The sequence below is a fragment of the Bos indicus genome, chromosome 4 (genome assembly GCF_029378745.1).
Source record: "Bos indicus isolate NIAB-ARS_2022 breed Sahiwal x Tharparkar chromosome 4, NIAB-ARS_B.indTharparkar_mat_pri_1.0, whole genome shotgun sequence".
Lineage (NCBI taxonomy): Eukaryota > Metazoa > Chordata > Mammalia > Artiodactyla > Bovidae > Bos > Bos indicus.
In genome coordinates, this window is record NC_091763.1 from 118,467,200 (window position 1) to 118,494,354 (window position 27,155).

The 27,155-nt window shown below is 43.1% G+C and overlaps 1 protein-coding gene across 7 annotated transcripts in view; it reads right to left on the bottom strand.

Annotated features, from left to right (window-relative positions):
* LMBR1 (limb development membrane protein 1) overlaps positions 1-27,155 on the bottom strand; it is a 136,394-nt gene that overhangs the window by 47,340 nt on the left and 61,899 nt on the right. For all 7 annotated transcript variants that reach the window (XM_019959376.2, XM_070788489.1, XM_019959375.2 and 4 more), the window contains 4 exons: positions 10,853-10,979; positions 10,296-10,364; positions 9,425-9,489; positions 4,824-4,896 (listed from right to left, as the gene is read on the bottom strand). In XM_019959376.2, the coding sequence (XP_019814935.2) occupies positions 4,824-4,896; positions 9,425-9,489; positions 10,296-10,364; positions 10,853-10,979 (334 nt within the window). The remainder of the gene's footprint in view (positions 1-4,823; positions 4,897-9,424; positions 9,490-10,295; positions 10,365-10,852; positions 10,980-27,155) is intronic.

Consider the following 27,155-nt stretch of genomic DNA (forward strand, 5'->3'; position numbering starts at 1 on the left):
CAAACAGAGGCGCGCCAGGACCGAGGCACGCGGTGGCCCACGTGAGGTGGGGGGCCGGGGAAGACCCAGCAACGCAGGCTGAGCAGCAGCAGCCCGTCAAGCTGGAGGGCAAGGAGCGTGTCGAGAACAGGAAACTGAGCGGAGTGGCGGCATCCCCGGGAGAAAGGAGAGCCGGGATGAGGGCTGTGGGTCATGGCCAGCACGGCGCCAGCGCTTCGGTAGCCACAGAGGCGGAAATGAGCCCACAGCATATATAAACTGGTTGTAACATGGCATTAACGTACCGCCCTGGCTCAAAACTCACACACCTGTGCTTTGACCTCTAACTAGAGGGAAGGAGCTTTCTGAGAGACTGTTCCAAAGTTGTAATCCTCAATCAGGCTCGACTAACATTTTCCACTTCTTTCTTCGATCGACGATTGTTTCTGTGGACACTCCCTTTCCTTACTCCTTTACTTGTTCTCTCATTCTGTTGAGAAAAACCACGGTGCTTCCCCACACCGACGGAAGGGAGCCAGCTGCTTCTGTGAGAGAGGCGGCAGCCAGCCGAGCTCTGCAGCCGGGAGAAGGGACGCGGCCCGCTGCACCGGGGAGGGCCAGCCGCAGCCTCGGCCCAGTGGCAGGGCGGCCAGACACAGCACGCGCAGGCAAACCCAGGCGAGGGGCGAGCGTTCTGACACGAGAGCTTCTGCTTTCTTGGCAAAACAGGAAGAAAAGTATCAGCTGAGAGTGACAGCGAAGGAGGTCTGAGAGAAGAGAAGACATGAGCAGTCGTCTAGAGACTGGTCAGACAGCAGAGAAAGGTCAGGCGGCCACAGTAGGCGGTGAACGGCCATGCGGGAAGAGGACGCGCAGAGTGGGCTGGACTGAGGCCGCAGTCTCGCCAGGCGTGAGCACAACACGGGGAGTGCGAAGGGGCCTGAGAGCGCACACGGGGCACTGGCTGTGACGACAGCCTGGCACCAGTGTGACTGTGGTGAAGCCTGGGGACGAGGGGGATGCGGGGGCAAGCGGCGGTGGCGAGAGGTTACGAGGGTGAACACACGGTATGTGTGAAAAGTCTCAGCACTGAGTGGCTGCAGGAAGTGAGTTGGAGAAGTCAGAGCTGGGCGGCAGGTGCTGAGGTCACGCCAGCACCTGAATGCGTGCACACGACGAGGCCCGTGCTCGCATGGCGGCAGTAAGCAGCTCCAAGAGAGGGCTCCAGGGGCTTCCCAGAGGACTAGCCGGCACGGCGGAGAGAGCACTTGTGAAAGAGCAGACAGCGCGAGTCCTCCAGCAGGGAGCAGGCAGAGCCTGGGAGGGGAGGGTGGCTGGAGAGAGGAGACGCGCTCAGTCAGGTCAGGGTCTGCAGACACGGATTCAGCGTCTGACACAGCAAGGGCAGCCCAGGCAGGCTCCAGGAGGAGCGCCAGAGGGCGGGCGGCAAGCAGGACCCCACTGGGGGCTGCTGGGGAGCTGAGACTTCAGGACACAGGGAAGGCCGAGCGCTGCGGGCCTGCCACCGGTCCGGGCTCTGCCCCAGAGCTGGCGCAGGGTGTCCCAGGGGAGGGGACAGTGGGAACCGGGGGCAGAAACGGCCTCAAGGAAACGTGCAGACCAGCGTCTGAGACCACAGGTCAGCCCCGGGCTCCTCGGCCGGAAGGGAAAGAGGCCAAGGGCAAAAGGCACCGTCACTCCCGCCCTCTCCAGTGCGGGTCTGCACAGGCTCCCTCCCGCTCCAGAGACACACACACCACCTTCCTCCAGTTCCCGTCAGGTCCTTCAGCCCTGGACGCAGCCTTCACGCAGTCTCACCACATCCCTTCCTCTTCTTCAGTTAACTAGCCCACGATCTCAAGACTCGGGTTCTAAATTCACCTGCACGATGTCTGGTGCTTAGAAAAAGAAGAGTGGTGAAAAGAGGGGAGAGAGTGGGGCAGGCTGGTAGCAGGACGGCTTCTCTAATAGTGTGCCAGTTAGCTTTACTTTGTTACTGTCTTTTAAAAAATAACACTATTAACAACACAAAACCTCTAGCACCATCAAGTGTCAAGGAGGAGCAGTGGAGAAGTCACAGGCAGGCAGTGCATCCCAAAGCTGTGCTGATAACTTAAACGCCAGCATGGAAACCGAGCTCAGGTGTATAATGACTACCACAACAAGTCATCATATCTTCCAGAACAAAACAGTGTTATTCCCACAATTAAGTCCCTTTTGACATCAAGTATCATGTTTTATCAGGTAACCACAAAGCTGGGATCAGAACAAACCATGCAGATGTCCCCAAGCTACACACGATGCCCGTCACAGCCCACGAGCACCAAGAAAGCACAGCCAGCGTGCCCTCAGCAAACACCACCACAAGTTCTGGGCTGGATCACCACTGTAAGCTGTAGCTTTTAAAATCTTTTACTCTATCCCGAAATTCTTTTTAATAGCCCAGACTAAAAACTTAAACTTCAATATTTAAAAATAATTTAAAATATACGATAACTATTACAACAAAATCTATGTGACAGAGCACTCTATTAAACCATGGGATGACTGCCATCACTAACCTCCTAGTAGTGAATATGTGTTCAGTCACGTCTGACTCTACAGCCCTTTGGACTGTCACCCACCAGGCTCCTCTGTCCACGGGATTTTTCAGGCAAGAATACTGGAGTGGGTTGCCATTTCCTCCTCCAGGGGATCTTCCCAACCCAAGGATCAAACCCACACCTCCTGCGTCTCCTGCATTGCAGGCAGATTCTTTACCCACTGAACCATTGGGAAAGCCCTACTAACCTCCTATGATCTATATTTTCTTAAATAGCAAATTACAAAATAGGGTTTTGTTCCATCTTGGCTTTTCTTCCCTCTGCACAACTGACAAATATACTTACTGAAGCTCATAATTCTTCATCTGTATTAATCAAAATGTCCATTTTGCTTCAGAACCCTCTATATTCCACCTTCAACAGTCCAGAGCGCTAACCAGCAGCAAAGAGCAAAGCGACAGCTGTATCCCAACATGTCCCAACACACAGTCTCCCTGGAAAGACCCTTAATGACCACCAACAGTCAGAAGCAGCGCATCACCTCCCAAAACAGCAGAAAATAAAAGCGCACTTAGCACTGGCAATCACATCATCCTTTTTTTTTTTTTAAGTCTTTACTGAATTTGTTACAATATTGCTTGTTTTACCTTTTGGGTTTTTGCCTGCAAGGCACCTGCAATCTTAGTTCCCCGACCAGGGATCGAACCTGCGTCCCCTGCATCGGAAGGCAAAGGACTGCCAGGAAGTCGCAGATCATATTATTCTTAATCCCCTGCAAGCTATACCATTACTGTGTTAGCTGGGATGTTTTGTATATTTTGGCTTTGCCTCATTGTATACTACCTCAAACTCCTGGCAAGTGTTTTCCTCTTCAATTTCTTTAGCTATAATGGAGCCACTTTTTATTTGAGGAGCTAAGGATCTAGAGAAATTCTGGAGAGACTTTTTTTCTCCACTGTTGAAGGACAAAATGAGAAAAGCCTACATTTTGGGGTTTCTTTTGATTAGCCTTATTTCAAATTCTTTAATTCACAGAGCTCTGTATATTACCCTTCCTAGATCTGAGCCTCCTGATCTGTAAGACAGAAGTAGTATGTATATAAGCTGAGACATAACCCCACACCGCAGGGGGCAGCTAGACATGGATTCTGAACGATCCAGGCAGATTTAGTATACAATGGTGTGATTACCTAAATAAGACAAGTTCATTACAATATTAACTATTTTAATGAAATATTAGAAAGCTGACAGTATGGATTAAAGTTATAATTCTTAAGTTAAATAGGTTTAAATGTTAAAATAGCTTTAATAAAGTTAGAAGAATAAAAGATACATGTAGTTTCAGTCTAAAAGCTATCCGTATCAAAGTATATAATTATTACCGATAAGAATTCTCTAGAATAGATACAATCCGAAATTCTTTGATCTAGGAATAATGTCTAATATCAACATTTTGGGGCTGATGATTTAAATTCACTATCTGTAACTGAAGAAAGTAGGTATCTTTCCTCCCATTTCTCAATACTGTGTAGTTAAAGTAACCTTCCATTTTATACCTACTCTTGAATTATGGTTGTAAAATATAGTTAGCTATTTTAATAATCTGATCTCGGTGGTAGGTTTTCACCATTTAGAAGAAAACTGCGTAGGAGAAAAGACTGCAGGGTAAAAATCATTTGAGTAAAATAAAAAATTTTACTATGTCATTTCTCTGTTAAACTGTCATTACTCTTTTCTTTACTGGTTCATCATTTGAAGCCAAAAATGATCAGTAATGAAAATTTAAAATTTAAAGTCTCTGACAGGCTTATGTGGTTATCAGTTGGTAATGAACAGTATCCCCAAATGAGGACAGAGTTCCTGAGTACAACAATCTAATTTGGCCCCTTCTTATAGAATAAACACTGCTTTCTACCACACATTAGAGATTTCAACAGGAGAGACACAAGGAAGGGATGTTACGGCTGCTAAGACAAACCTGCAACACGCCAGTAAGTCCTGACACGCGTGGTGCGTGAGGATCTGGTGGAGGACAGACACGCCTAGTGGCCAGTGTCCGGGCGCTGAACAGACCCTGCCAGATCACAGCGACTTTCAGTGGGGGGGGGCCTGGCCCAGCGCCACTGCTCCTCAGCACACGGGCCTCACCCAGGCAGTGCACGTGCTCCTCTGCGTCTCAGCCTCGGGCACCAGCACAAGGGCCTGAGGGGCTTGTCTTTCTCCCCTCAATTATCCATCTTTTTAGAATTAACTAATGTTGTATTCTGGTCTAAATACGCAATAAATATAACAAATACATACCACTGAGTCGTCTCTGGAGTGCTTCTTCCTCTAGGGTAATGATATAAATTTGCTCATCCAGGTCTTCAAGAATCTAAATGTAAAGACCACACTATTGAATAATACATTACAAAAGCAGTGTTTATGAGAATATTTAGGCTACTTGGCCTATAATTTAGACAACCATTCAAATTAATAGGAATCTAAAATAAAAATGCTCAAACTATTCTATTTGCAAATCAAGTAAAAAGTCTTAGTACAGAGCTAAGCGAACTGAAAGCTGATTCTCACAAAATCTACATACATCTAAATTGGGGTTGTTTCAGTTTAAAGAATGAAAGAACTCTGCAACTCTCTCAAAGGCACACAAATGCAAGCACTCTAAACATCCAAAAAGCTGAATCAGTAATCTCTTTGTGCCCAAGCCAGTTCTCTGGAGCTGGAAGGAGCAGATCACCCAGTCCAATAATGGTCCAATAATCTACTAATACATTAACCTGCATGATGTGTAGAACAAGAAATCCATAAATGAAATCACTACCATTCATACTTTCCATTTACATCATCTTTATATACTAAAAGATGTCCACAAATATCAAACACTGGGATTATGAAAATTACCCCACAGACAGAACCCTACCGAGTGCTGACCACACACACTCACTACCAGAGCATACAACATTAGTAAAATCAACCACCAGAAAAACCCACTAATCAACAGCCAATTTATATGGGATAGTCTCTGCACTGTCTTCATTACTGATAAAACCTAAAAGCTTTATTATCACAGGCGGGAAATTTATTATCACTTTGGCCACCTGATGAAAACAACTGACTCCTGAGAAAAGGCCCTGATGCTGGGAAAGATTGGAGGCAGGAGAAGGGGACGACAGAGGATGAGATGGTTGGATGGCATCACGGACTCGATGGACATGAGTTTGGGTAAACTCTGGGAGTTGGTGATGGACAGGGAAGCCTGGTGTCCTGCAGTCCATGGGGTCGCAAGGAGTCGGACACGACTGAACTGAACTCATCACAGCTGGCCTCCTTGAGCCAATGTTAAGTATCTTCCTAGCTCTGGGAAAACTCCAAAAGAAGCCCAGAGCTGTTATTAATGTTGTGTCCTTCAACCCCAAACTACTTATTTCTCAGCAAAACAATAAATTGTGAGTTGATGGACAAACAAAATGCTGGAAATCCTATATATTAATACATATATCCTTTCAGAACCCTGATGAGGCATTTTCAGAAAAAGGAATTTCAATCATGCAATCCCTATCAAGTATCAAAGCAATCCAATAATTCCCAGTATTTGAACAAATTTATGGCCTAGAGCTGAAAACAAAATAAAATAATTAAATAAGAATATATAGTAAGAAACAAGTAATTATAAGAGATGGCCATCTTGTGAGCCCAGGAGGAATGGGAAGAAAGGGGTGGCCCTCCCGCAGCAGCCGAGACCCCGACACTCCAGTCTCTGGAGGAAGAAGGGTCCATGGAAGCCCCAGGGGGAGCCCTTAAACAGGGCTGAGTCATCCAAGGCAGATTTCCCGCTGTGAGGAGAGCATGGGCCACACCTCTGTGGGCCGCAAAACAAAGTTCCTTTTCCATCAAGGTTCTCACCACTTTCTACTGTTTGGACCACAATAGACACCTTCCACTTTTCTCAAGGTCTAACACATACAGAGGGGCCCTCCCTGGTGGCTCACCCAAAAAGAATCTGCTTGCCAAACAGAAGACCTGGGTTCAATCTGGGCTGGGAAGATCCCTTGGAGAAGGAAATGGCAACCCACTCCGGTAATCTTAGCGGGAAAATCCTGTGGACAGAGGAGCCTGGTGGGCTACAGTCCACGGGGTCACAAATGAGTCAGAAATGACTGAGCAACTAAAGAACAATAACAATAACAAGAACAAGAACACGAAAGGATTTCTTCCAGCTGTGCAGCTGCCCACTGATGGCTCGCCACCACAGGGACGTGCTGGTGCGAGTGACACAGATGAAGCCCAGAGAAGCACAGATGTCTGCGTGAGGGCTGGCATGCTTCATCCCGTCATTCCACAGCAACCTGTGAAAAACAGACTCTTTTCACCCCACCCTGTAATACGCCACCAAACTAAGGTCTGGCAAAGGAAAGTTATCTGCCTTCAAAGCCTGTGCTCTTAGCCAGTCTGGGCTGATGGGGACCTAAATATGGATTGGACTTAGTCCTTGACCTCAAACAGCTTATATTCTATGTTCAGGATAGACATGAAAAAAAAATTATAGAATTGAAATCAAAGGCATAAATGAAGCTAAAATAAAATGTTACAGAAGTTCGGAGGAAGAAAGATTCCCAGCTTCTATCTGGGAAGAAAAAAGTCTTCACAAATGTTTTTGATGGTAGTAGCATAGTACCTGGTAGCTTCATTTACCAAAAGGAGAAAAAGCATTCCGATCAGAGCAAATGACAAGCAGAACACCCAGGTGGGGAGGTACAAAGTACACTCAGCAACAGAAGGGCTCGAACTCTCGTTCTTAAAGTAGAACAAGCAGCGGCCCAGAGTCCCGGCTCCGAGAAGAGCCGCTGGGTTCAAGCCCTGCCCCATCCTCTTAGATCTGTGATCTTGTATAAGCTAACTGATCTCCCTAACTGCAGATAATTCAAGCATAAAATAAGAACACCATCACCAAACTTATGGGCTTATCATCAGGATTAAATGAAGTTATGAAAAATGAAATTAAATGAAGTACTCAGTGCACACATACAGCAAATACTTAATTACTAAATAAATAACATTATGAGATGTTAGGAATAAGTCTGAAGATGTTATTAATAACTGACAAGTTTGGGAGAAAATAAGCTTGGGGAGGGGAGATAAATAAGTAGTTTGATTCTTTATCTGTTGGGTTTTCAACTCCATGGGGTATTCAATTATAGCATTTAAAATATACTGTAGTTTATATTCATTATCTTTTTCTCACTAGAAATAGACATTTAGAAGTGAGGTGGAAGTGGCAGAATGCTCAGGAAACCAGAGCAGAGCACCATTAACCCAAGGATAGAACTTGAAACATTTGCCTATTTTAGGGGGCAGAAAGTAGAAACGGAGAGAGAGATCAAAAAAACAAAACAAAACATCCAGAGAATTAGGAAGAAACTAAATGAATACCATGTCACAAAACCTCTTTAAGAGGAAAGCAAATTTCAAGATTTAATAGCATATGTATTATATTTGAGTGTGTGCACATTTACATAACAGGTAAAAAAAATCCATTATTTTAAAAAATATGAAGATTGCCATTAAAAAAAAACTTTCAAAATTAAGCAAACATTTCCTAAAAGAATGTCTACTATGATATTCTCTGCTTCTTTCCCTTGATGAATCACCCTGACAGGGAAGAAAACATATAATCATGATAATTTAATAAGTACAACTAGTGAAATACAGACAAAGGGGAATATGGAAATGCAATGCGAGAAGCTTCACTGTCGTGGCTGAGAGGAGTGAGGCAAGGCTCGGAGCTGGTGTCAGAGCCGGGGCTCCAGGGTGCTGCCAGGGGGCCGGAGCAGGCAGCAGGCAGTGGCGAGGGAAAGGCCCTCACCGGGCCTGGGAAAGGGGAGAACCCAGCATGCTCGGCACAGCTCGCCAGCTGGGAGGCTGACCGGAGTCACAGACACCCGGGAGGCCACGGCGGGAGGGGCGCTCCAGGAAAACCTAGGGCGGACAGGTGTGAAGGCCTTCTTACATGTGCACAGTTCAGACTGGAATATGCAGGCAATGAAAATAACGGGAGTGACAAGCTCTCTAGATACAGTAAGAATTATTTTCATATTGTTAAATACTTGACAAAATAGCTAGAAGCCAAAGTATGAGTGTGTGTGTCCAGTCGCTTCAGTCATATCCAACTCTTTGTGACCCCATGGACTGTAGCTCACCAGGCTCCTCTGTCCATGGGATTTTACTGACAAAAATACTGGAGTGGGTTGCCATTCCCTCCTCCAGGGGGCCTTCCCAACCCAGGGATCAAACTTGCATCTCCTGTGTCTCCTGCAATGCAGGCAGATTCTTGACCACTGAGCCACTGGGGAAGCCCAGAAGCCAAAGCAACTTAGGAACAAATCATCAAAACTACTATCAACTGAAAATTATTTTTAAATGAATATACAGTATTTCTGTGATTAAAGGGGAAGGTATAATTCAATTAATCAAGATATAATATGCAGACAAATTTTCAGGAAATAACTGCTTTGTAATTAAAAGAATATATATAGTAAACTTTGAAACATAAAAGAGTTATTACTATTTGATATAAGATCAGTTCAGTCGCTCAGTCGTGTCCGACTCTCTGCGACCCCATGAAATATAAGATAATGGACACTTAAAATACCTCTAAATATCTGTGCACTTTGTCTTCAAATCTGTTAGAAGCATTTTCACCTGTGTGCCTCTACTTTGCATTTTAAGAGCAAAAACAAATTTGGTTTCCAAAGATGAGAAAACTGAAACCAAAACAGTAGCAAGTTGGGATATCAATATATAAAAATATTCTCTGTTTCTGAACGCTAGTTTAGAACCTGAGAGATGTTCAAATGTGTAAGTGTTTATTTAACAGACAAGACGTTTCACGACGACATACTCACTGTTGGCTTCACCAACAGCTGCCCCATGACAGTGAACATGCGGGAGAGGCCGACGGGAGTGCACACTGCGGAAGAGAGAGAGCTTCCTTCAGAGTTAGGAGAGACTGCAGGCCCGAGATACGCCAGACTCCAGGACTGCTGCCGTGAGAAGACGCTCCGTGCGAACCTAGGTCTCCCCGGTGTTCTGTCACAGGGCTCCCCATATCACCACTAGAGACGCTCGAGGGGCTGGCACGCAGAGGGTGGGCATTCTTGCACTTAAGGGAGACTTGTGAAGACCAAGGAGGGGCAGGAGATGCCAGACTCCAGCAGCTGAATCACAACAAGGGCTCTCACTTCAAAGAAGTCAAAGAAAACCAGCCAGAAAACAGGCTGCATTTCAAGTGCCAATGCTAACCACCCGCAAGTGACGACAATACACTGACGTCGTTTTACCCACACTCATCTGCTCACAGTGCTGCTGAGATACAATGTGATGCTTTAAGTAAAACAATACATATTGTGAAGAAAAAAAAGACCACGAATTCATCAAACAGAATTTGCCAGTTACCACTCAAAGACAGGAGGCAGTGCTGCAGCTGGGGCGGGGGCAACAGGGAGAACTGGGGAGCGTGTCTGACTCTGTGTTCCCTCCCTTTCTCTCTCCAGCTCTGCGCAAGAGGCTTTCTTTAGAGAAAACCAAAGGTATCTTATTGGTTCAAGGTTTCAGTGTATCAAAATTTGTCTTGAACATACAAAAAAAGTTAAGAGCCAACTTTAAAAACAAAATCTCCAAGCTGTTAAAGAACCTCATCAGGAAACTTGCCCATAATTTTCTAGAACACAGAACAACTCTGCTTTAATATCAATATTATGTCAGAAAAATACTTACAGAGAAGTAACAAGCATCCCATCAACGATATACAGGAATATAAATAAGGTAGGTAGAACTCCCAGAGATCTGTTAAAAAATGTAAATATTTTAGTACATCCAAAATACTGTGCATTAAGACACAGACTGACTATAGATAGTAAACATCATAATTGCCTACTTCAGTCTACTAAACCATGTAATTTCTAAATTGTACAATAAAAAGATCTAAAACAGAAGAACAGGAAATAACTCTTTTGCAAAACATGTTTAGAGGGAGAAAATAAGCCTCCATGGAATTTTAAGAACAGAAACCAATTAACCAAAGGGGGGAAAAAAAAGTCTGAAAAGCTGCTTGCTCATTCTATATACAAGAAACACATAAACATTCATTTCTTTCCTTAAACATGTCAAAAGACTTTTTAATTCTGTAAATTAACAATACGGATTAACTATACAAGGATTATTACATAATAATATACAAAGAATTATTTAAATGTTTTAAAAAGTGAATGTGTAATTATATTCCAAACCGTAGTCTCCCTTAGAGAAACTGGTTTAAACAAGTCAATCCGCACCATATAAAGATTCCATGCTGGCAGCGTCATTGTCAATGAGTGCTGAGGCTACCCACACGATCCCCAGAATAAGCAAGGCCAGGAGGATGAGCATGACCAGAGTTTCTAAAATTCGGGCTCGGATTCCCTGAAAAATACAACAAAGATTTAATTGTTTAATTTTAACACATGAACAACTGGGCTTCTGTCGATGTGAAAACAAAAATTCTTTGGAAGGGGAGGAAATTTATATTTCTCAGCAAGACAAAAAACACTAACTGCTTACTGTTTGTAATGTTCAGACTGACTTTTCTTTTGAAAATTATGTAAAACACCATTAAGCTTTGAAGAAAGTACCCAAAAAATTCTTTAAAAAAACATTTTGCAGAGCCATTTTAAACAATTAATTACTTTCCTAACACTTTCCACCACGAGAGTAGATTAACGAATTTTTATTTGTGATTCTTTTTTTTTTTAATTTGTGATTCTAATCAAGGGATTACAAGGCTAATTAAGCCATGCTGCCAAGCAGTTCTGTGAACACCCAACTTGGTGAGAGCACAAAGCGCCATCTACTGGAGAAGGCAGGAATCCCACCGGCTCCCCACAGCCTCCAGCGCCCTCTAGCGGCCGGATGAAGGCCTCTTCCCGGTGACCCAGCCTCAGAAACCATGGGGACAGATGGTATCAATATTTGTATCAATTAGACATCACTCCTTTGTCCACATTAGATTGAATTTTTCACTAAATCCACCAGGATGGAATATAATAAAGAATAATTGTGTACAATTTTAAATATATAAAACAAATTCTGACCTTAGGGCAAACAAGAGGCCAACTTAAATTTGAAACCTAGGGGACTAGGCAAAAAAGAAAAACTTTCTCATATTCTTAGAAATTCATCAAATGACTGAATCTATACTTAGATGTAAATATTCATATTGTTCTTTTGTACTGTAACATAATAAAATTATAAGTATATCCATGTTTCTCAAATCACGTAATATGTCCTTCCATATTAAAAACAGTCAAGATATGAGCTATATATAAAATCTAAAATATGGACTTATTTCCATTTTGCTCTAAATGTTACTTTCTAATTTCTGATTTACAGAAACAGGTTGCAATTAAATCACAGCTCCTCAAATTCAGTAAGAAAGGAAATGTCCGAAAGCCACGGCCAAGCATTCCCAGCCTGAAGTGATGACTCAGACTTCCCTTACCACAGGGTGGCCCCTTGTAGGTGAAAATGTATCAGGTAAAGAACCCGCCTGCAATGCGGGAGACCTGGGTTCAATCTCCGGGTTGGGAAGATTCTCTGGAGAAGGGAAAGGCTACCCACTCCAGTATTCTGGCCTGGAGAATTCCATGGACTGTATAGTCCACGGGGTTGCAAAGAATTGTACATGACTGAGTGACTTTCACTTCACTTCACTTCTTCAAAGTTAAGAGTCAGTGCCCCTTACGTGCTCAAAGCAAGGGAGGCTGGTGAACCAGAGTGATGATCACCTGCATCTGACTTAACACATTAGCTCTCACAGTAGCTACAACTCAAGTGAGAGGAAACAAGAACAGTCACAAAACAAACTACTAAAAGACACACTTCTACTTTTCTGAAGAACTCTGAACCTACACTTCACAACTCTCAAACCATTTAGGATACCAAAACATGACCACTACCTTTTAGCACTGATTTCTTTTTCCCCCTCTTCCTCTTTCTAAGCAAGAATCTCTTAATTACACCTTAAATATGATCTGGAAAGTCTATAAATAAAACAGATTAAAAGAGTAGGCTCTGGAGTGTATGTATTACAATCTCAGTTTCATCTCTTCCTGCCTCTGACTGCAGCCCAAATCCTGCCAGCCTCCAACTAGCCCACAGGAACATCTGAGCTCACAAAACACATAACACATGTCTGAAGTGTCATCATACATGAGCTAAAGAGCAGTGTTACTCAGAACTATGAGACTTGATGTCCAAAAACAGGCCATTTTACTACAATAATATGTTACAGTTATTATACCCAGCAATTACAATAATGTAACATTAAGTTACAGTGAGTGCTATAATGATAATAAATTTGGGGAACCAGTCACCAGTAAGACTTACATACCTCCTCTGACATTTTGGTAAGAACTGGTGGTGATTTAGTTGCTAAGTCGCTAAGTCGTGTCTAACTCTTGCGACCCCATGGACTGTAGCTCACCAGGCTCCTCTGTCCATGGGATTTCCCAGCCAAGAATACTGGAGTGGGTTGCCATTTCCTTCTCTAAGAGATCTTCCCGACTCAGGGATCAAGCCAGAGTCTCTTGAATCTCCTGCATCTGACAGGTGGATTCTTCTACCAACTGAGCCACCAGGGAAGCCCATGGTAAGAACTGTTTCTTAGCAATTCAATCTGTTTTTCATCAGATCTGTTCCTCTGTGTTGGAAGGCAATGCTCCGTGGTTCTCTCCCACGTCTGAGCATCTCACCAGCAGAGGTGGGCAGTTCTCATTCTGGACCGTCTTTTCAAGGATATCTGCACAGCGAACGGCCTGGGAAGACAGCGACACTGTCTCTGCAGCAGAGGCAGGTCTGCCTCCTTTATATTGTCAAAGAGGAGGTCCCCCCACAGAGCAGAAGCCAGGTAGGTTTGCTGCAGGGTCCCCTCGGTGCGGGGCTCCACAGCTGTGACACGAGCCCACTGTGGGGACAGCTTCCACTGGGCCGCGTCACGCCTGTGGGCCCGGGGCCTGGGGAACTGGCAGGAACAGCGGGCTGCTGCACTTGCAGGCTGAGGAATGAAGTCCCCTGTGTCGGACCAGGAGTCTGTGTCTACAGCCAGTGTCTGTGAAGCTGGCCAACTAACCTGTCACCTTGCAAGTACCGTAATGTCTCAGATCCCAGCAGTTTCAGACAGCTTTGGGCAGCTTTCTGGGAAGAACAGACAAGGGCCCACACGGTTGGGTTCAGGGCCAGGATCGAGCTGTGAACCCTCTCACCCAGGCCTCAGACAGGCAGAAGTAAGGGCGTCCCGCCCCGCCCCGCCCCGACGGCTGGCGCACGCGGGGGCTGACCCCTGGCCTGGTACAGCTCCCTCTCCCCTGAGTGGAGCAGGAAGGGGTCTTCTCGTGAGCATGTAAGAGCAAGCCCTGCAAGGCCAGCTGACAGGAACCGTCCTGCACCTACCATGGCTAAAGGGAACTGCTTTTCTATACACTCAGTGCCCTGCCATATTTTTCCAAAAGTTTTAGAGTAGATGTGGATGACTTAAGATACAGGAGAGCAGACTGTTGTCTTTAATCTTCAATATTTTCTTAAAATAGTAAATGTCCAAGAGTCTGGAACCCGAAAGAATAACTTTTTAAAAATATCCAAGTTTGGTTTATGAGACAGACAGTAGACAGGCCTGTTAAGAGCCCCAGCCAGAGTAGCAGACCACCGGGCTCAAGTCCTGTTTCCATCCCTGACCCACTGTGTGACCTCGGCCAAGTGCCTACACCCCGCCGTGCCCCAGCTTCCTCCCTTGTAGAATGAGTTTACTAGAGACACCCTACCTCACGCGTGGTCATCAGGACCACACGAGTGAACGTGTGCAGCGTGCTGAGCGCAGAGTCAGGTGTCATGACTCAAACTGTTGCCTCTGCGTCTGGAATCTCCAAGACTTGGGAATTCACCTATCTCTCATGCTTCTCAATTAAACGGAGACCACCATTCACTGCCAGCACTTTCCTTTTTCCCGTCTACCATGTGCCACTGGAAGAAACCGGACTGACTCCCTCGCCATGTGAGCACCCAGTTCACCAGAGCTTCCCCAGCCACCGGAGGACCCGAGGGGCTCACACGGAACCCTGTCTCCATTCCGGGGCTGCCCATGCACCTAACCGGACCCCTCATCTCTCGGGCCCCCCTCCGAGACCTCACCTGGGGCAGCTGCCCCCTCAGTCCAGGACCTCCTCGTCTCCTGCGATCTCTCCACCCTCTAACCTGGCTCTGGGCCTTCCTCCTCATGCTCCTCCCTCCTCTGAGCCTCCCAAGCCCTCCAACCAGTCTCGCTTTCACTGGTCTAAACCCCATAGTGAACTAGCACATTTTAGTGATAATTCAGCATCAGTAATGTTCTAGTATTCCTGGCCCCTTTAACTTCCACCAGACCAGTTTAATTTCACCTGGAAGCTACAGCATTGCTCAAGAAATTTATAGAATCAAGAGAAATTTTTGATACTACCCTTCACAGTGGGACTTCAGTGTCACCCGGCAATCCTCATGCTGATCAGCAGCTAATACTTCCCTCAGACACATGTAAATGTCTTCCTGGCCTTGGTCCTAACCTCACACCCTGCGTCCTCCCATAACAGCTGACCTTACCTGTCCCTTAGTGAGACCCCTCAGCTCCCTTCCCCTTGTCCTTCATCGCTGTCTCCATTCCTATGTCTTTCATTCTGTAAAGGAAAGTATCTCAGATTCCTTTTCTCTGATGGCGCAATCTTCAGTGTTCAGCCTTTCACAAGCTGTATCAGGGCTTCTCAAACACTAACGTGTGCAGATTTATTGAGGGGCTTGTCAATCCCTGCGTACCAGCCCCTGTGGCTCCCCGGCCCATTCTTGTGAAGGTGGTCGCCCAGACAGACTGCTCCCTTCTCTCCTGGACGATCCTGCCTCCTCACATGGCCAACAAACCTCAAGTTTATACCTTTAGTCCAAATCACACCAGAGGCCAAGGTCCATAATCTTAATCACCACCTCACCTTAGATACCTCACAGCAACTTTCAACTGAACCCGAAAATCAAACTCATCATGGTATCCCCTAAACCCGCTCCAACTCAGTGTCACATGCCTCAATAAATGGCACCATTATCCACTTTGTTGTTTTTGCCAGACACTCTGGAAACATCCGTGTCACCTCCTTCCTGCTGCACCCCACCCCATCCCAACACAAACACACACCTGGACCCCGGTCCAGTCCAGCACCAAGTCCTTTTGATTCTTCCGTGTAATTACAGCTCAAATTCATCCACCTCTTTCTACTGCCACGGCATCTGTCTGGATGACACCCCAGCCTCCGAGCTACATCCTGGTCCAACATCCACACTCCTGTCTTTCCCTGACCTGCCGCCCATCTCGCATGGGAGTGTGTATCATCTCAGGATCACTCCACTTGCTAACCTGGGAAACAGATGCGTTACTGTGACAACAAACAGCAAGGCTCAAGCCTCACCAGCGCCACTCTCCACCTGAGGGCCTGCACAGGCACATCCCTGAAGCCGGGCCTTGCTCTTCCTTCTGCTGTTTAAACAGTATGCAAAATAATTAGCGACACAAACAAACTGTTTAGGGTTAACTAGTACAGAACAGCACTGTCCAAAAGCTATTTCTGTGATCAAGGAAATGCGCTATTCCGTGCTATCCAATAACACAGCTAGTCACTGTGCGTGTACACTGAGAACCAGAATAACAGAGCACAGCCCTTATGACTGAAGAGCTGGTTTTTAATTTTATGAATCTTAGTTACCTTAGATGTATACAGCCGCACGTGGCTACTGGTTACCACACAGGTCAGAGAGACTGCTGACGGCCTGCTTCGGACAGAATCTCATGTTTAGCACTCTCTGTACTCTCAAGTACTTTCTGGCCATTTTCCTAAATTTAACCTTGATATAAAATTCTCTGAACAAATCTCTCTGTGGTTAACCATTATATGTGAAAGTTTTTCTTGAAAGAAACAAGCTGTATCATTCCAAGAGGATGCTTTTTCTATTATAAATATATGAATAAAATCAAGAAGAAACGTCTGAAATGTACACTCACATGATTAAGCAGCCAAATAAGAACATTTAACCAGATAAACCTCTGCAGTCAAAGCACAGGCACTCTTCAAAAATCTACTCCAAATTGATCACCATTTCTTTTGAAAGTAACAACTCATAAAAAGAAATTTTCTCATTTTCAGTTATTAATCTAAATTTTTTAAAAAGAATAAATCAGGAATTACAGAAAAGGCTGCCACAGAGCAAGTCACTGCAATTACAGATTATGGTTATACTTGTTTATGAAATACTGAAGATGACTGACGTCATCAGAAACAACTGTCATACTTACCCGATCCACTATGAGGCGAGGATAATTGTTTTCCTTTTGTTAATTCTATTCCCTTTTCATGATTAAATGGGACAAAATCAGCCCAATATGAAATCAATTAAGTATCACATTTATGAGCTTTAGCAAAACCAACAGAAAAGCATAACAAATCTGTTCATTAAATGCAATGTGGCAGATTTTCCACCTTCAACAAAATCAGAATAGAGAGAGAAAGGGTGAAGGGAATAAATAATCACACTTTATTTGTTCATTTAGCATCGACCGGCTCATGTCTCAAAAATACACAAACTGTTATTATTACCCTTCTTTAGAACACTAAAATAGTGCCAAGCCTGAAGAGCACAGGCTTTGCGGCATGTAGCGTGGGGTTTTTAAACTTTTGTGTGTGGTTCTGTTTACAAAGAAATGAAGAGCGTTGTGAGAGCTTTTATCACTACCATTAATCACCAGCAGGACGGCATATAAGCAAAAAACTAGGCCTACTGCTCATCTTTCCATTAGGAGTCAGAATCAAGGGCTAGGACGCCCCCAGGGGAAGCTCCCTATCAACTTCATTCTTGCATAAGCTGAGCTAAAAGATGTGCCAGATGTCAGCATAAGGGACGGAAACATCCTGCAATCGACAAAGTGGCAAACACTGTCAGAGTGGAAGCAGGTCCCCTGTTCATCTCAAAAAGTAAGAAATGTCTCCAGAATATGAGATCACAGAACTACTCGTCATCAACAGTAACACTTGCTCACACAATTCTGAATGTTGTACCATGCCATACAGTACTAGGATTTCATGAACTTCATAACATTTTTATAAATACTTGTCTAACCCAGCCCCCAAAAACATAAATCTCAGTTACCTTAATGAAACACCATCCCTTTTATTGAAATCATAGTATAATAAGCACTCAGTGTATTAGTAAAAAAAAATAAAATAAAACTTCAAAACAAACTACTTTCTTTCCGCCAAGGAAACATTGTTTTTAAGAAAAGTAAGCTATATACTTAATTACTTTAATTTCATACTAATTGTAATGGAAATTACAATTATCTCAACATTTAACAGTTTAAATTAGATTAAATAGGCTAGTAAAGGCTAAACACCAAATTTTGGTGCTGGTCAATTATATATTAAATGCTCTGCGCTGAACATCAATAAAGTGAAAATCACAATATATTTACAAAAGCTCTAATGGTAAACTGTTATGTTTCTATGGTGATGAACATTTAAACAAGATTTTGCATGGACATCTTGACCTCTTGGAAGGTATGTAAACACCACTTTATATACTATGTCTCCACCCATCAGAAAAGCCTGGGAAAAATTTCTACATTCACAGAACATTTAAAATAAATATCAAGCCATTGTTTCCATTCAACAAAAAGGGTCTCTTAGTAACATTAAGATAAGGTTTGCTCAGCATGACATCAAGACAGCACCAAGCATACACACAGTCGTCTGGGTAAGATCGATAGAAGTACTAATAAAGAACAGAACATAAAGGCAGGTATTAATTATTTTCAACCATGAAAAAACTACAAACAAGCATCCCTAGAGAGTCAAACATTTCCCCCTTTGCTCCCAAAGAAATCATTAAAAGGAGAGACAAAAAGCGTTTTGGTCCCAAGTCAAAGAAAACAGCTTTGTGGAAAGCATTGTTAAAACTCTAGAATGAAATGCTTTTTAATGTTAATATTTTCTGCAGTTTATTATATATACACATATCTATTTACTATAGTCATACAGGAGGAAAATTGAAAATGCTGAGACTCAAGGTATTGAGACTTGACAAAAAGGAAGCATTTTAGGGCACGTTAAAGTAACACCACCAACACTGCTGTTCATTGAACTAAGATGCTCACTAGGTTTAAATTAATGGGCAGAAATTCTCAGGATTGTAAACAAACAAAATCCTCCAGATTGCAAGCAAAATAAACAAATAGATACCGTGAATTTCCAACATGTAAATGAAAGAACTGAATTGTAAAAAGACTGCAGGGACTTTCCATCAAAATGTTTAAATATAACTCTAAATTGGGGAAAAAACATTTGTCAGTACACTTGATCACATCAAAATAAACTAACGGTTGGCCAGTAACAACCTTTTCTAATTCTAACTCTGTTCTAGTAATTCTTTAGTAAAACCTGACGGAAAAGAAGAGAAGGGAACTATGTGCAAAGCTCCTACTGTGTAGTTGCTTTATATGTAATCACTGAATATTCAAAATAAAGGCAAATTTATTATAAATGAGAAACTCACACCCCAAAAACGCAATAATCAGCCTACAGTCACTCTGTTCAAGGCCCGTCAGAGCTCTTTAATTCAGGTCTGTCAGCTTCTGAACCTGTGCTTTCTACCCTCAACACAAGACAGAAATACGGCCTAAAAGACAAACTGATATGGGAAGAGAAGGTAAGGGGAGAAGGCTTAAAACGCACTAACAGTTCTAGGAAACCTATAATTTTAGTAAAGAAACTACTGCAAAATATACAAAAGCTTCTTTACCAGAATACCAATTTTTCAATTCCATTTCATGCTGAGCAAATGCTCAGCCCTTTAACAGAACATTGTAGCCATTCCCTTACTAGTCCTTTCATAAAACACCCAGGCACAAGCTTCAATAACAAACAAACGGAAAGAAGGATCATTAGGTTTATTATGATATTACATTAGTAAAGTAAAACGTATAAGACACTAAAGGATACACTATAACATAAAAGCAATTCCACATGGTAATTTAGGTAACAGTGTCATATTGCTTTTGTGGCAAAAAGTATACTTACACAAAAAGCACTAGGAATTCCAAGACACCACAGAAGAGCTATCCTTATGACACTGAACTAGAACGTACAAACTAGAGAGAAGTCAATGCCTGGCTTTGAGGCTTCAAAGGACAGGCTGACTCTCTTAATGCTGGTGATGACTAAGTTGAAGGCAGTGCTCACTGACCATCTGAAAATCCTAGGGCCCTTAAGAATGATGCTAAATCTGCTCTGCCTGTGCTCTGTAAATGGAACAAAGCCTGGACGACAGCACATCTGCTGACAACATGCGTTACTGAAGATTTTAAGCCCACTGATGAGACCTACTGCTCAGACTAAAGTCAAAGTGAAGTTGCTCAGTCATGTCCAACTCTTTGCAACCCTATGGACTGTAGCCTACCAGGCTCCTCCGTCCATGGGATTCTTCAGGCAAGAATACTAGTGTGGGTTGCCATTTCCTTCTCCAGGGGATCTTCCCGACCCAGGATCGAACCTGGGTCTCCCACATGGCAGGCAGACACTTTACCCTCTGAGCCACCAGGGAGGATTCCTTTAAAAAATTACTGCTCATCGACAATGTGCCTGGTCACCTAAGCGCGCCAATCGAGATGTACAGAGAGATTCAAGTTGTTTTCCTACCTGCGAACACAACATCCATTCTGCAGCCCACAGATCAAGGAGTTATTTTGACTTTCAACCCTTGTTATTTAAGAAATACACTCTGTAAAGCTTTGGCTGCCATAGACAATGATTCCTCTGATGATCTGGGCAAAGTTATTTGAAAATCCTCTGCAAAGGACTCACCATTCTAAATGCCATTAAAAACATTCATGATTCGTGGGAAGAGGTCAAAACACCAATATTAACAGGAGACTGGGAGAGGTTGGTTTTGACCTTCACAGACGACTCTGAGGGGCTCAAGACTTTAGTGGAGGAAGTGACAGCAGATGTGGTGGAGACAGCAGGAGAACGAGAAGTGGAGCCTCAGTGTGTGACTGCATTAATGCTATCTCATGATTAATTTTCACAGAAAAGCACTGCCTCTTAGGCATGAGCAGAGAAAATGGTTTCTTGAGATGGAATCTATTCCTGGTGAAGATGCTGTGAAGACTGCTGAAATGACAACAACGATTCAGAGTGTTACATAAACTTAGGTAAGGAGCTAGCAGCCAGGTCTCCAAGGCCTCCGATTCTGAAATAACATCTGCGACGGGTCAAATGGTGTCACACAGCACCGCATGCTGCGGAGAGAGGAAGAGCCAATCAAGGTGGCAGCCACAGCCACCTCATTTTAAGAAGCTGCCACAGCCACCCTCCTTCAGCAGCCTCCCCCCGATCAGCAGCCAGCATCAAGGCAAGACCCTCCAGCAGCAAAGATACTGACTCGCTAAAGACTCAGACGATGATTAGCACCTTTTTTAGCAAAGAGGTGTCTTTAAATTAAAATACGTGCACTGTTTTTCAGACACAATGCTACTGCACGTTTAACAGACTACAGTGTAGTATAACCATAACTGTCACATGTACTGGGAAGCCAAAAACTCATGTGACTCGCTTTACTGCAATGTTTATTCTCTTGTGGTGGTCTGGACAGAAACCCACAGTATCTCCAAGGCTGTCAGTCTGTCCATGGTGTAGGTATGTCTATTAAATACCTTCGATATCCACCCAACTTAAAGGAACATCACCACAACCACTGAGCACCTGTGTAGCCCTCTGAACCATACACACCTGCAGCGCCAACCTGGTAACCACCAATCTGAACCGCTGTGCTCATCACTTGCTTTTTTTGAAAAGGCAGAGAAACCGGAGATCACAGTGCCACAACATCCACTGGATCGTGGGAAAAGCAAGAGAATCCCAGAAAAGTATCACTTCTGCTTCACAGACCACACCAACGCCTTGACTGGGTGGATCACAACTGTGGGAAATTATTAAAGAGATGTGAACACCAGACCACTGTAGCTGCCTCCTGCGAAACCTGCAGGTCAAGAAGCAACAGTTAGAACCAGACATGGAACAACGGACTGGCTCCAAATTGGAAAAGGAGTACATCAAGGCTGCTTATTTACATAACTGATATGAAGAGTACATCATGCAAAATGCCAGGCTGGATAAAGCACAAGGTGGAATCAAGATTGCCAGGAGAAATATCAATAACCTCAGATATGCAGATGACACCACCCTTACGGCAGAAAGCAAAGAGGAACTAAGGAGCCTCTTGATGAAAGTGAAAGAGAAGAGTCAAAAAGTTGGCTTAAAGTTCAACATGCAAAAAACAAAGATCATGGCTTCCAGTTCCATCACTTCATAACAAATAGATGGGAAAACAATGGAAACAGTGACAAGACTTTATTTTCTTGGGCTCCAAAATCACTGCAGATGGTGACTAGAGCCATGAAATTAAAAGACGCTTACTCCTTGAAAGAAAAGCTATGACCAACCTAGACGGCATACTAAAAAGCAGAGACGTTACTCTGCCGACAAAGGTCTGTATAGTCAAAGCCATGGTTTTTCCAGTAGTCATGTACGGATGTGAGAGTTGGACTATAAAGAAAGCTGAGCGCAGAAGAATTGATGCTTCTGAATTGTGGTACTGGAGAAGACTCTTGAAAGTCCCTTGGACTACAAGGAGATCAAGCCAGTCAATCCTTAAGGAAATCTGTCCTGAATCTTCAATGGAGGGACCGACACTGAAGATGAAACCCCACTTTGGCCACCTGATATGAAGAGCTGACTCTTTTGAAAAAGACCCTGATGCTGTGGAAGATTGAGGGCAGAAGAAGGGGATACAGAGGATGAGATGGTTGGATGGCATCACCGACTCAATGGACATGAGTGTGAGTAAGCTCTGGGAGATAGTGAAGGACAGGGAAGCCTGGCGTGCTGCAAAGAGTCGGACACAACTGAGCAACTGAACAACAATGTGTAACATAAAATTTACCATTGTAACCATTTTTAAGTGTACAGTTCTGTGACATTAGGTACATTCACAGAGTCATGCAACCATCACCACCGTCCATCTCCAGAGCTTCTTATGTGCTCAAACTCTGCACTCATTAACCACTCACTCTCCATCTGGCCCCAGCCCCAGCCCACCCACCATCTACTTTATGTCTCTATGAATCTGACTACACTAGGATGCTCATATAAGTGAAATCATAACAGTATTTGTCTTGTTGTGTCTGACTTTATTTCACTCAGCATAATGCTCTCGAGGTTTATCTGTGTTGTAGCATGTCAGAATCTCCTTCCTTGTTAAAGCTAATAATATCCCACTGTATGCACAAACCACAATTTATCTATTAATCCACTGATGCACACTGGGGCTGTTTCCAAGTTTGGTTATTATAAATAATCCTTCCATGAAAATGGGTGTATATATATCTCTGGAGTCCTTGCTTTCTTTTGTGTACATACCCAGAACTGGAATATCTGGATCATATGATAATCATATTTTTAATTTTTTAAACAACCACTATACTATTTTCCACAGTGGCTGTCATCATCTTATAGTCTGACTGACAGTGTACAAGAGTTTCAGTTCCTCAGTATCCTCACCAATACTTGTTAGTTTCTGATTTTTTTTCCCTAGTAGCCAAATGGAGAAGGATCTCCCTGTGGTTTTGATTTGCATTTCCCTAACGCCTAGTGATGGAGAAGGCAATGGCATCCCACTCCAGTACTCTTGCCTGGAAAATCCCACGGATGGAGGAGCCTGTAGGCTGCAGTCCATGGGGTCACTAGAGTCAGACACGACTGAGCGACTTCACTTTCACTTCTCACTTTCATGCACTGGAGAAGGCAATGGCAACCCACTCCAGTGTTCTTGCCTGGAGAATCCCAGGGACGGGGGAGCCTGGTGGGCTGCCGTCTATGGGGTCGCACAGAGTCGGACACGATTGAAGCGACTTAGCAGCAGCAGCAGCAGCAATGCCTAGTGATATCAGGGTCTTCTCATGTGCTTATTGGCCACTTGTACGTCTTCTTCAAAGCAGTGTCTAAGTCCTTTGTTCCTTTTTAAGGATTTGATAGAGTAAGATCCATCACCATGTTCTTCAAAATTGTTTTGGCTATTCTTGGTTCTCTGCCTTCCATAGAATTATACTATCTCCTTGTCATGTGCTGTAAGATAACCTTAAAATTTTTAGTAGAGTTGTATTGACTCTAAAAAAAAACCTGAAAACTGGTATTCTTATCATATAAAGAAATTCATAAACATAAAAAAGCTACCCATTTACCTAGCTTTAACATCCTTCAATATGATTTTTTCTTTCCGTATATTATTTCAAGAAGTTTTAAAAAATCATTTGTTGGGTTTATTTCAACATATCTTAGTTGTCTTGCTATATAAAAGATATCTGTAATTAGATTTTCTGTTTGTTGTTTTTATTGATTTTTCTGTATTAATCCTACATCCAGCTTCCTTGCTAAATTTTCTTATTTGAATTATAATTTATCTTTAGATTCTACAGGATTTTTCAAAAGACAACGTCAACTGTTAATCAAGACTATTTTGCTCATTCCTTTCAGTTCTTCCTTTTCTGGCCTAACTGTGGCTGTTAAAGACCTCTACTACAGTGCTATCTGTCACTAGAAATAAAAGTACTCAAGATGGCTCTAATTATAAAGTAAATGCTTTTAACACTTTACTACCAAGAAGTGCCAGCTACGGGAGTAGGGTGGACCCCCACTTAGTGAGAGTGTCCCTCAGCTCTTGGTCTGCTTTTAACCACGATGGTCATCCATTTCATGGATGTGTTCTGTGTCTCTTCTGAGGTGCTCTCTTGATTCTTTTCTCTCATTTACTCTCATAATAGGAATTACAGTCATAGACTTTCTAGTGTTAAACCAACCTTGATAGCTGAAATAATTCTTTTGAATGATGATCTTTTGTGTACACAGTTGGATTCAGCTTAATATTTCCTGATTCATAAGAATTCATGAATAAGATGGCTATAATGTTCCTTTCTCATACTAACCATGTCTGCTTTCGGCATCAAGATTATACTAGTTCCATAAAACACAACTGTGCAAGTTCCATCTTAAGATCGCTGGACAAATTTGATGCAATTGTAGTTATCCATTTTTTAAAGCCTGTAGAAACATCCTGGAAACTGTCTCGACTTTTTTTTTTTTTTTCAGAATGACTTAACAGAACTTTCATTTCTGGCAGTACTGAGAACAAGGCATCCTTAATTCCCTCTGCCAAGACAACTCTAAACTGCTACATCAAATATTTTCATATCTCTCTGAAATCTTCTTTTTGTCTATTAACTCTGAGAAGTACATCGAATTTGGTACCTCTCACAATGTTGACTTTTCCCAGTTGTCTGGTCACCTTCTGAGTCCCTGCTCATCTTTAGCACACAAACTTTTTGTCCTGCTGCTTCTTCCTCTACCACCTCCCGCCTCTGGTGACGCTGGGTCTGAGAGTGACTGGGTGAGGCCTCTCAGGACCCTGTGCCCTGGTGGGCCTGTAAGCGTTTACCAGATGATCAGCCCCCAGGACCACAGGCTCTGTGTAAGTGTTCCTGGAGCTCGCTGGAGGCAGCTCCGCTCTGAGCACCCGGTCCTTCCTGTTCTTCACATCCTTCAGCACATGGTTTTAATTTCTGTTAAAACTAGGCCCAAGAAGAATTTGAGGAACACACATACTTGGATATCCAGAAATATTAAAATCAACCTGCTAACAGATGCAAAACTGGATAACATCCTGTGGGACAATAAATGGAATGCTGGGTGCTATCTTTTGTGCAGGGAAGAAATCACTTACAGTTTCTATCAGACAAATTAATTTGCATCAGGCTTAGTTTCCTCCAGCTTCACTCTAACCCTAAGGAGATGAAACACAGCCAGGTCAACAGAACACTAGTCAAGGGGCACATCCCTGCAGGACCACACAATCCCCAGCATCCACTGGCAATACCCAGGGTCTCCTCCATCCATTTCCAAGTCTTGGACAATTTTCCCTGGCACTAGAAAATTTATGTACACAAAATAATTTATTAAAATAAAGGCATAAAATATATGTATACACTAATTATGATTACACAATAACCCAAGTGCAAATGCTGAAAGGTAATTTGGAATTATATAAAATACAACATGGGGTTAATTGGCTTTCTCTAGACTTGTTTAAATTATAATTAAAATATTAATGAAAAACCAGTAGAAGTTACGATATACAGGAGAATCAGCCAAAATCATCAACCTTGTGAATATGCTTCATGCGAGCAAGTAAGAACCAGGAAAATGAAACGTTAAAGATCCTAGAATACAGACACATTTAGGAAAGGTTTATATACATTTGCAGAAATCATCTTGGAATCCTGAGAAGGAATTTCTAAACACTAGATTGGAAAAGATCTTCTTTAAGCAACTTTAAGGTCACAAGGTCCTAAAGGTCCTAAAGGAAATCAACCTTGAATATTCATTGGAAGGACTGATGCTGAAGCTGAAGCTCCAATACTTTGGCCACCTGAGGCGAAGAGCTGACTCATTTGAAAAGACCCTGATGCTGGGAAAGATTGAAAGCAGGAAGAGAAGGGGACGACAGAGGATGAGATGGCTGGATGGCATCACCGACTTGATGGACATGAGTTTGAGCAAGCTCCGGGAATTGGTGATGGACAGGGAGGCCTGGCCTGCTGCAGTCCACGGGGTCGCAGAGAGTCAGACACAACTGAGCAACAAGGTCACGAGAGGCCAAAACAGCTACAAAGCTAAAGAGGAGAGGCCAAAAGAAAAGACTGTGCCACACACTTGCTGATGGAATCAGAGCCAATCCAAGCAGAGACCACAGAGCCTCCGAGGTCTGGAAAAATGAACAAAGAATGCCCCAAAATTAACAAATAACTGAGTTTCAGACGAAGGGTCCATAAAGCTAATAGGTAGAGAGACAGAGGAATCAGGGACATCAATTCAGGCTGACAGTTAACAAACACATAATTTTTTACCACAGAAAACAGGAAAAACATGTAATAAATAAATAATCAATCAGTTGTACTGTCCCCAGCAGCAGCAATAGTACCTAACATACAAAAAGTGGTCAATAGGAATTAACTGAATGAACTAACAATGCTAGAAGACAATGCCATCAACAGAGCAGCAACGCTGAGATCAACGATAGAAAGCAAATGGGATCAAATCTATAGAGAAATGTCCAGGGGAAATTACTAAAAAACAGAATGAAAATAACAAGAGAATAGTGATTCCAGGTAGTACAAGCTGCAAAAAGTCCAAAAATACGTGTAATTATAAGATTTAAATACTAATATTAAAAATAATAGATAATAGTAATATCACTGTGTATATTTCTTTAGAATAACTGAGTAACAGAAAAGTTTATTTAGCTTCACTCTTTTTAATCACCTCACAAAATTAACTACAGATAGATTTAAATATTAGATCTTCGTAAAAACTCCCAGAAAAGATAGCTAAAATAGAATAGACTATATTACTCATCCTTGGCTTTGAAGGAATA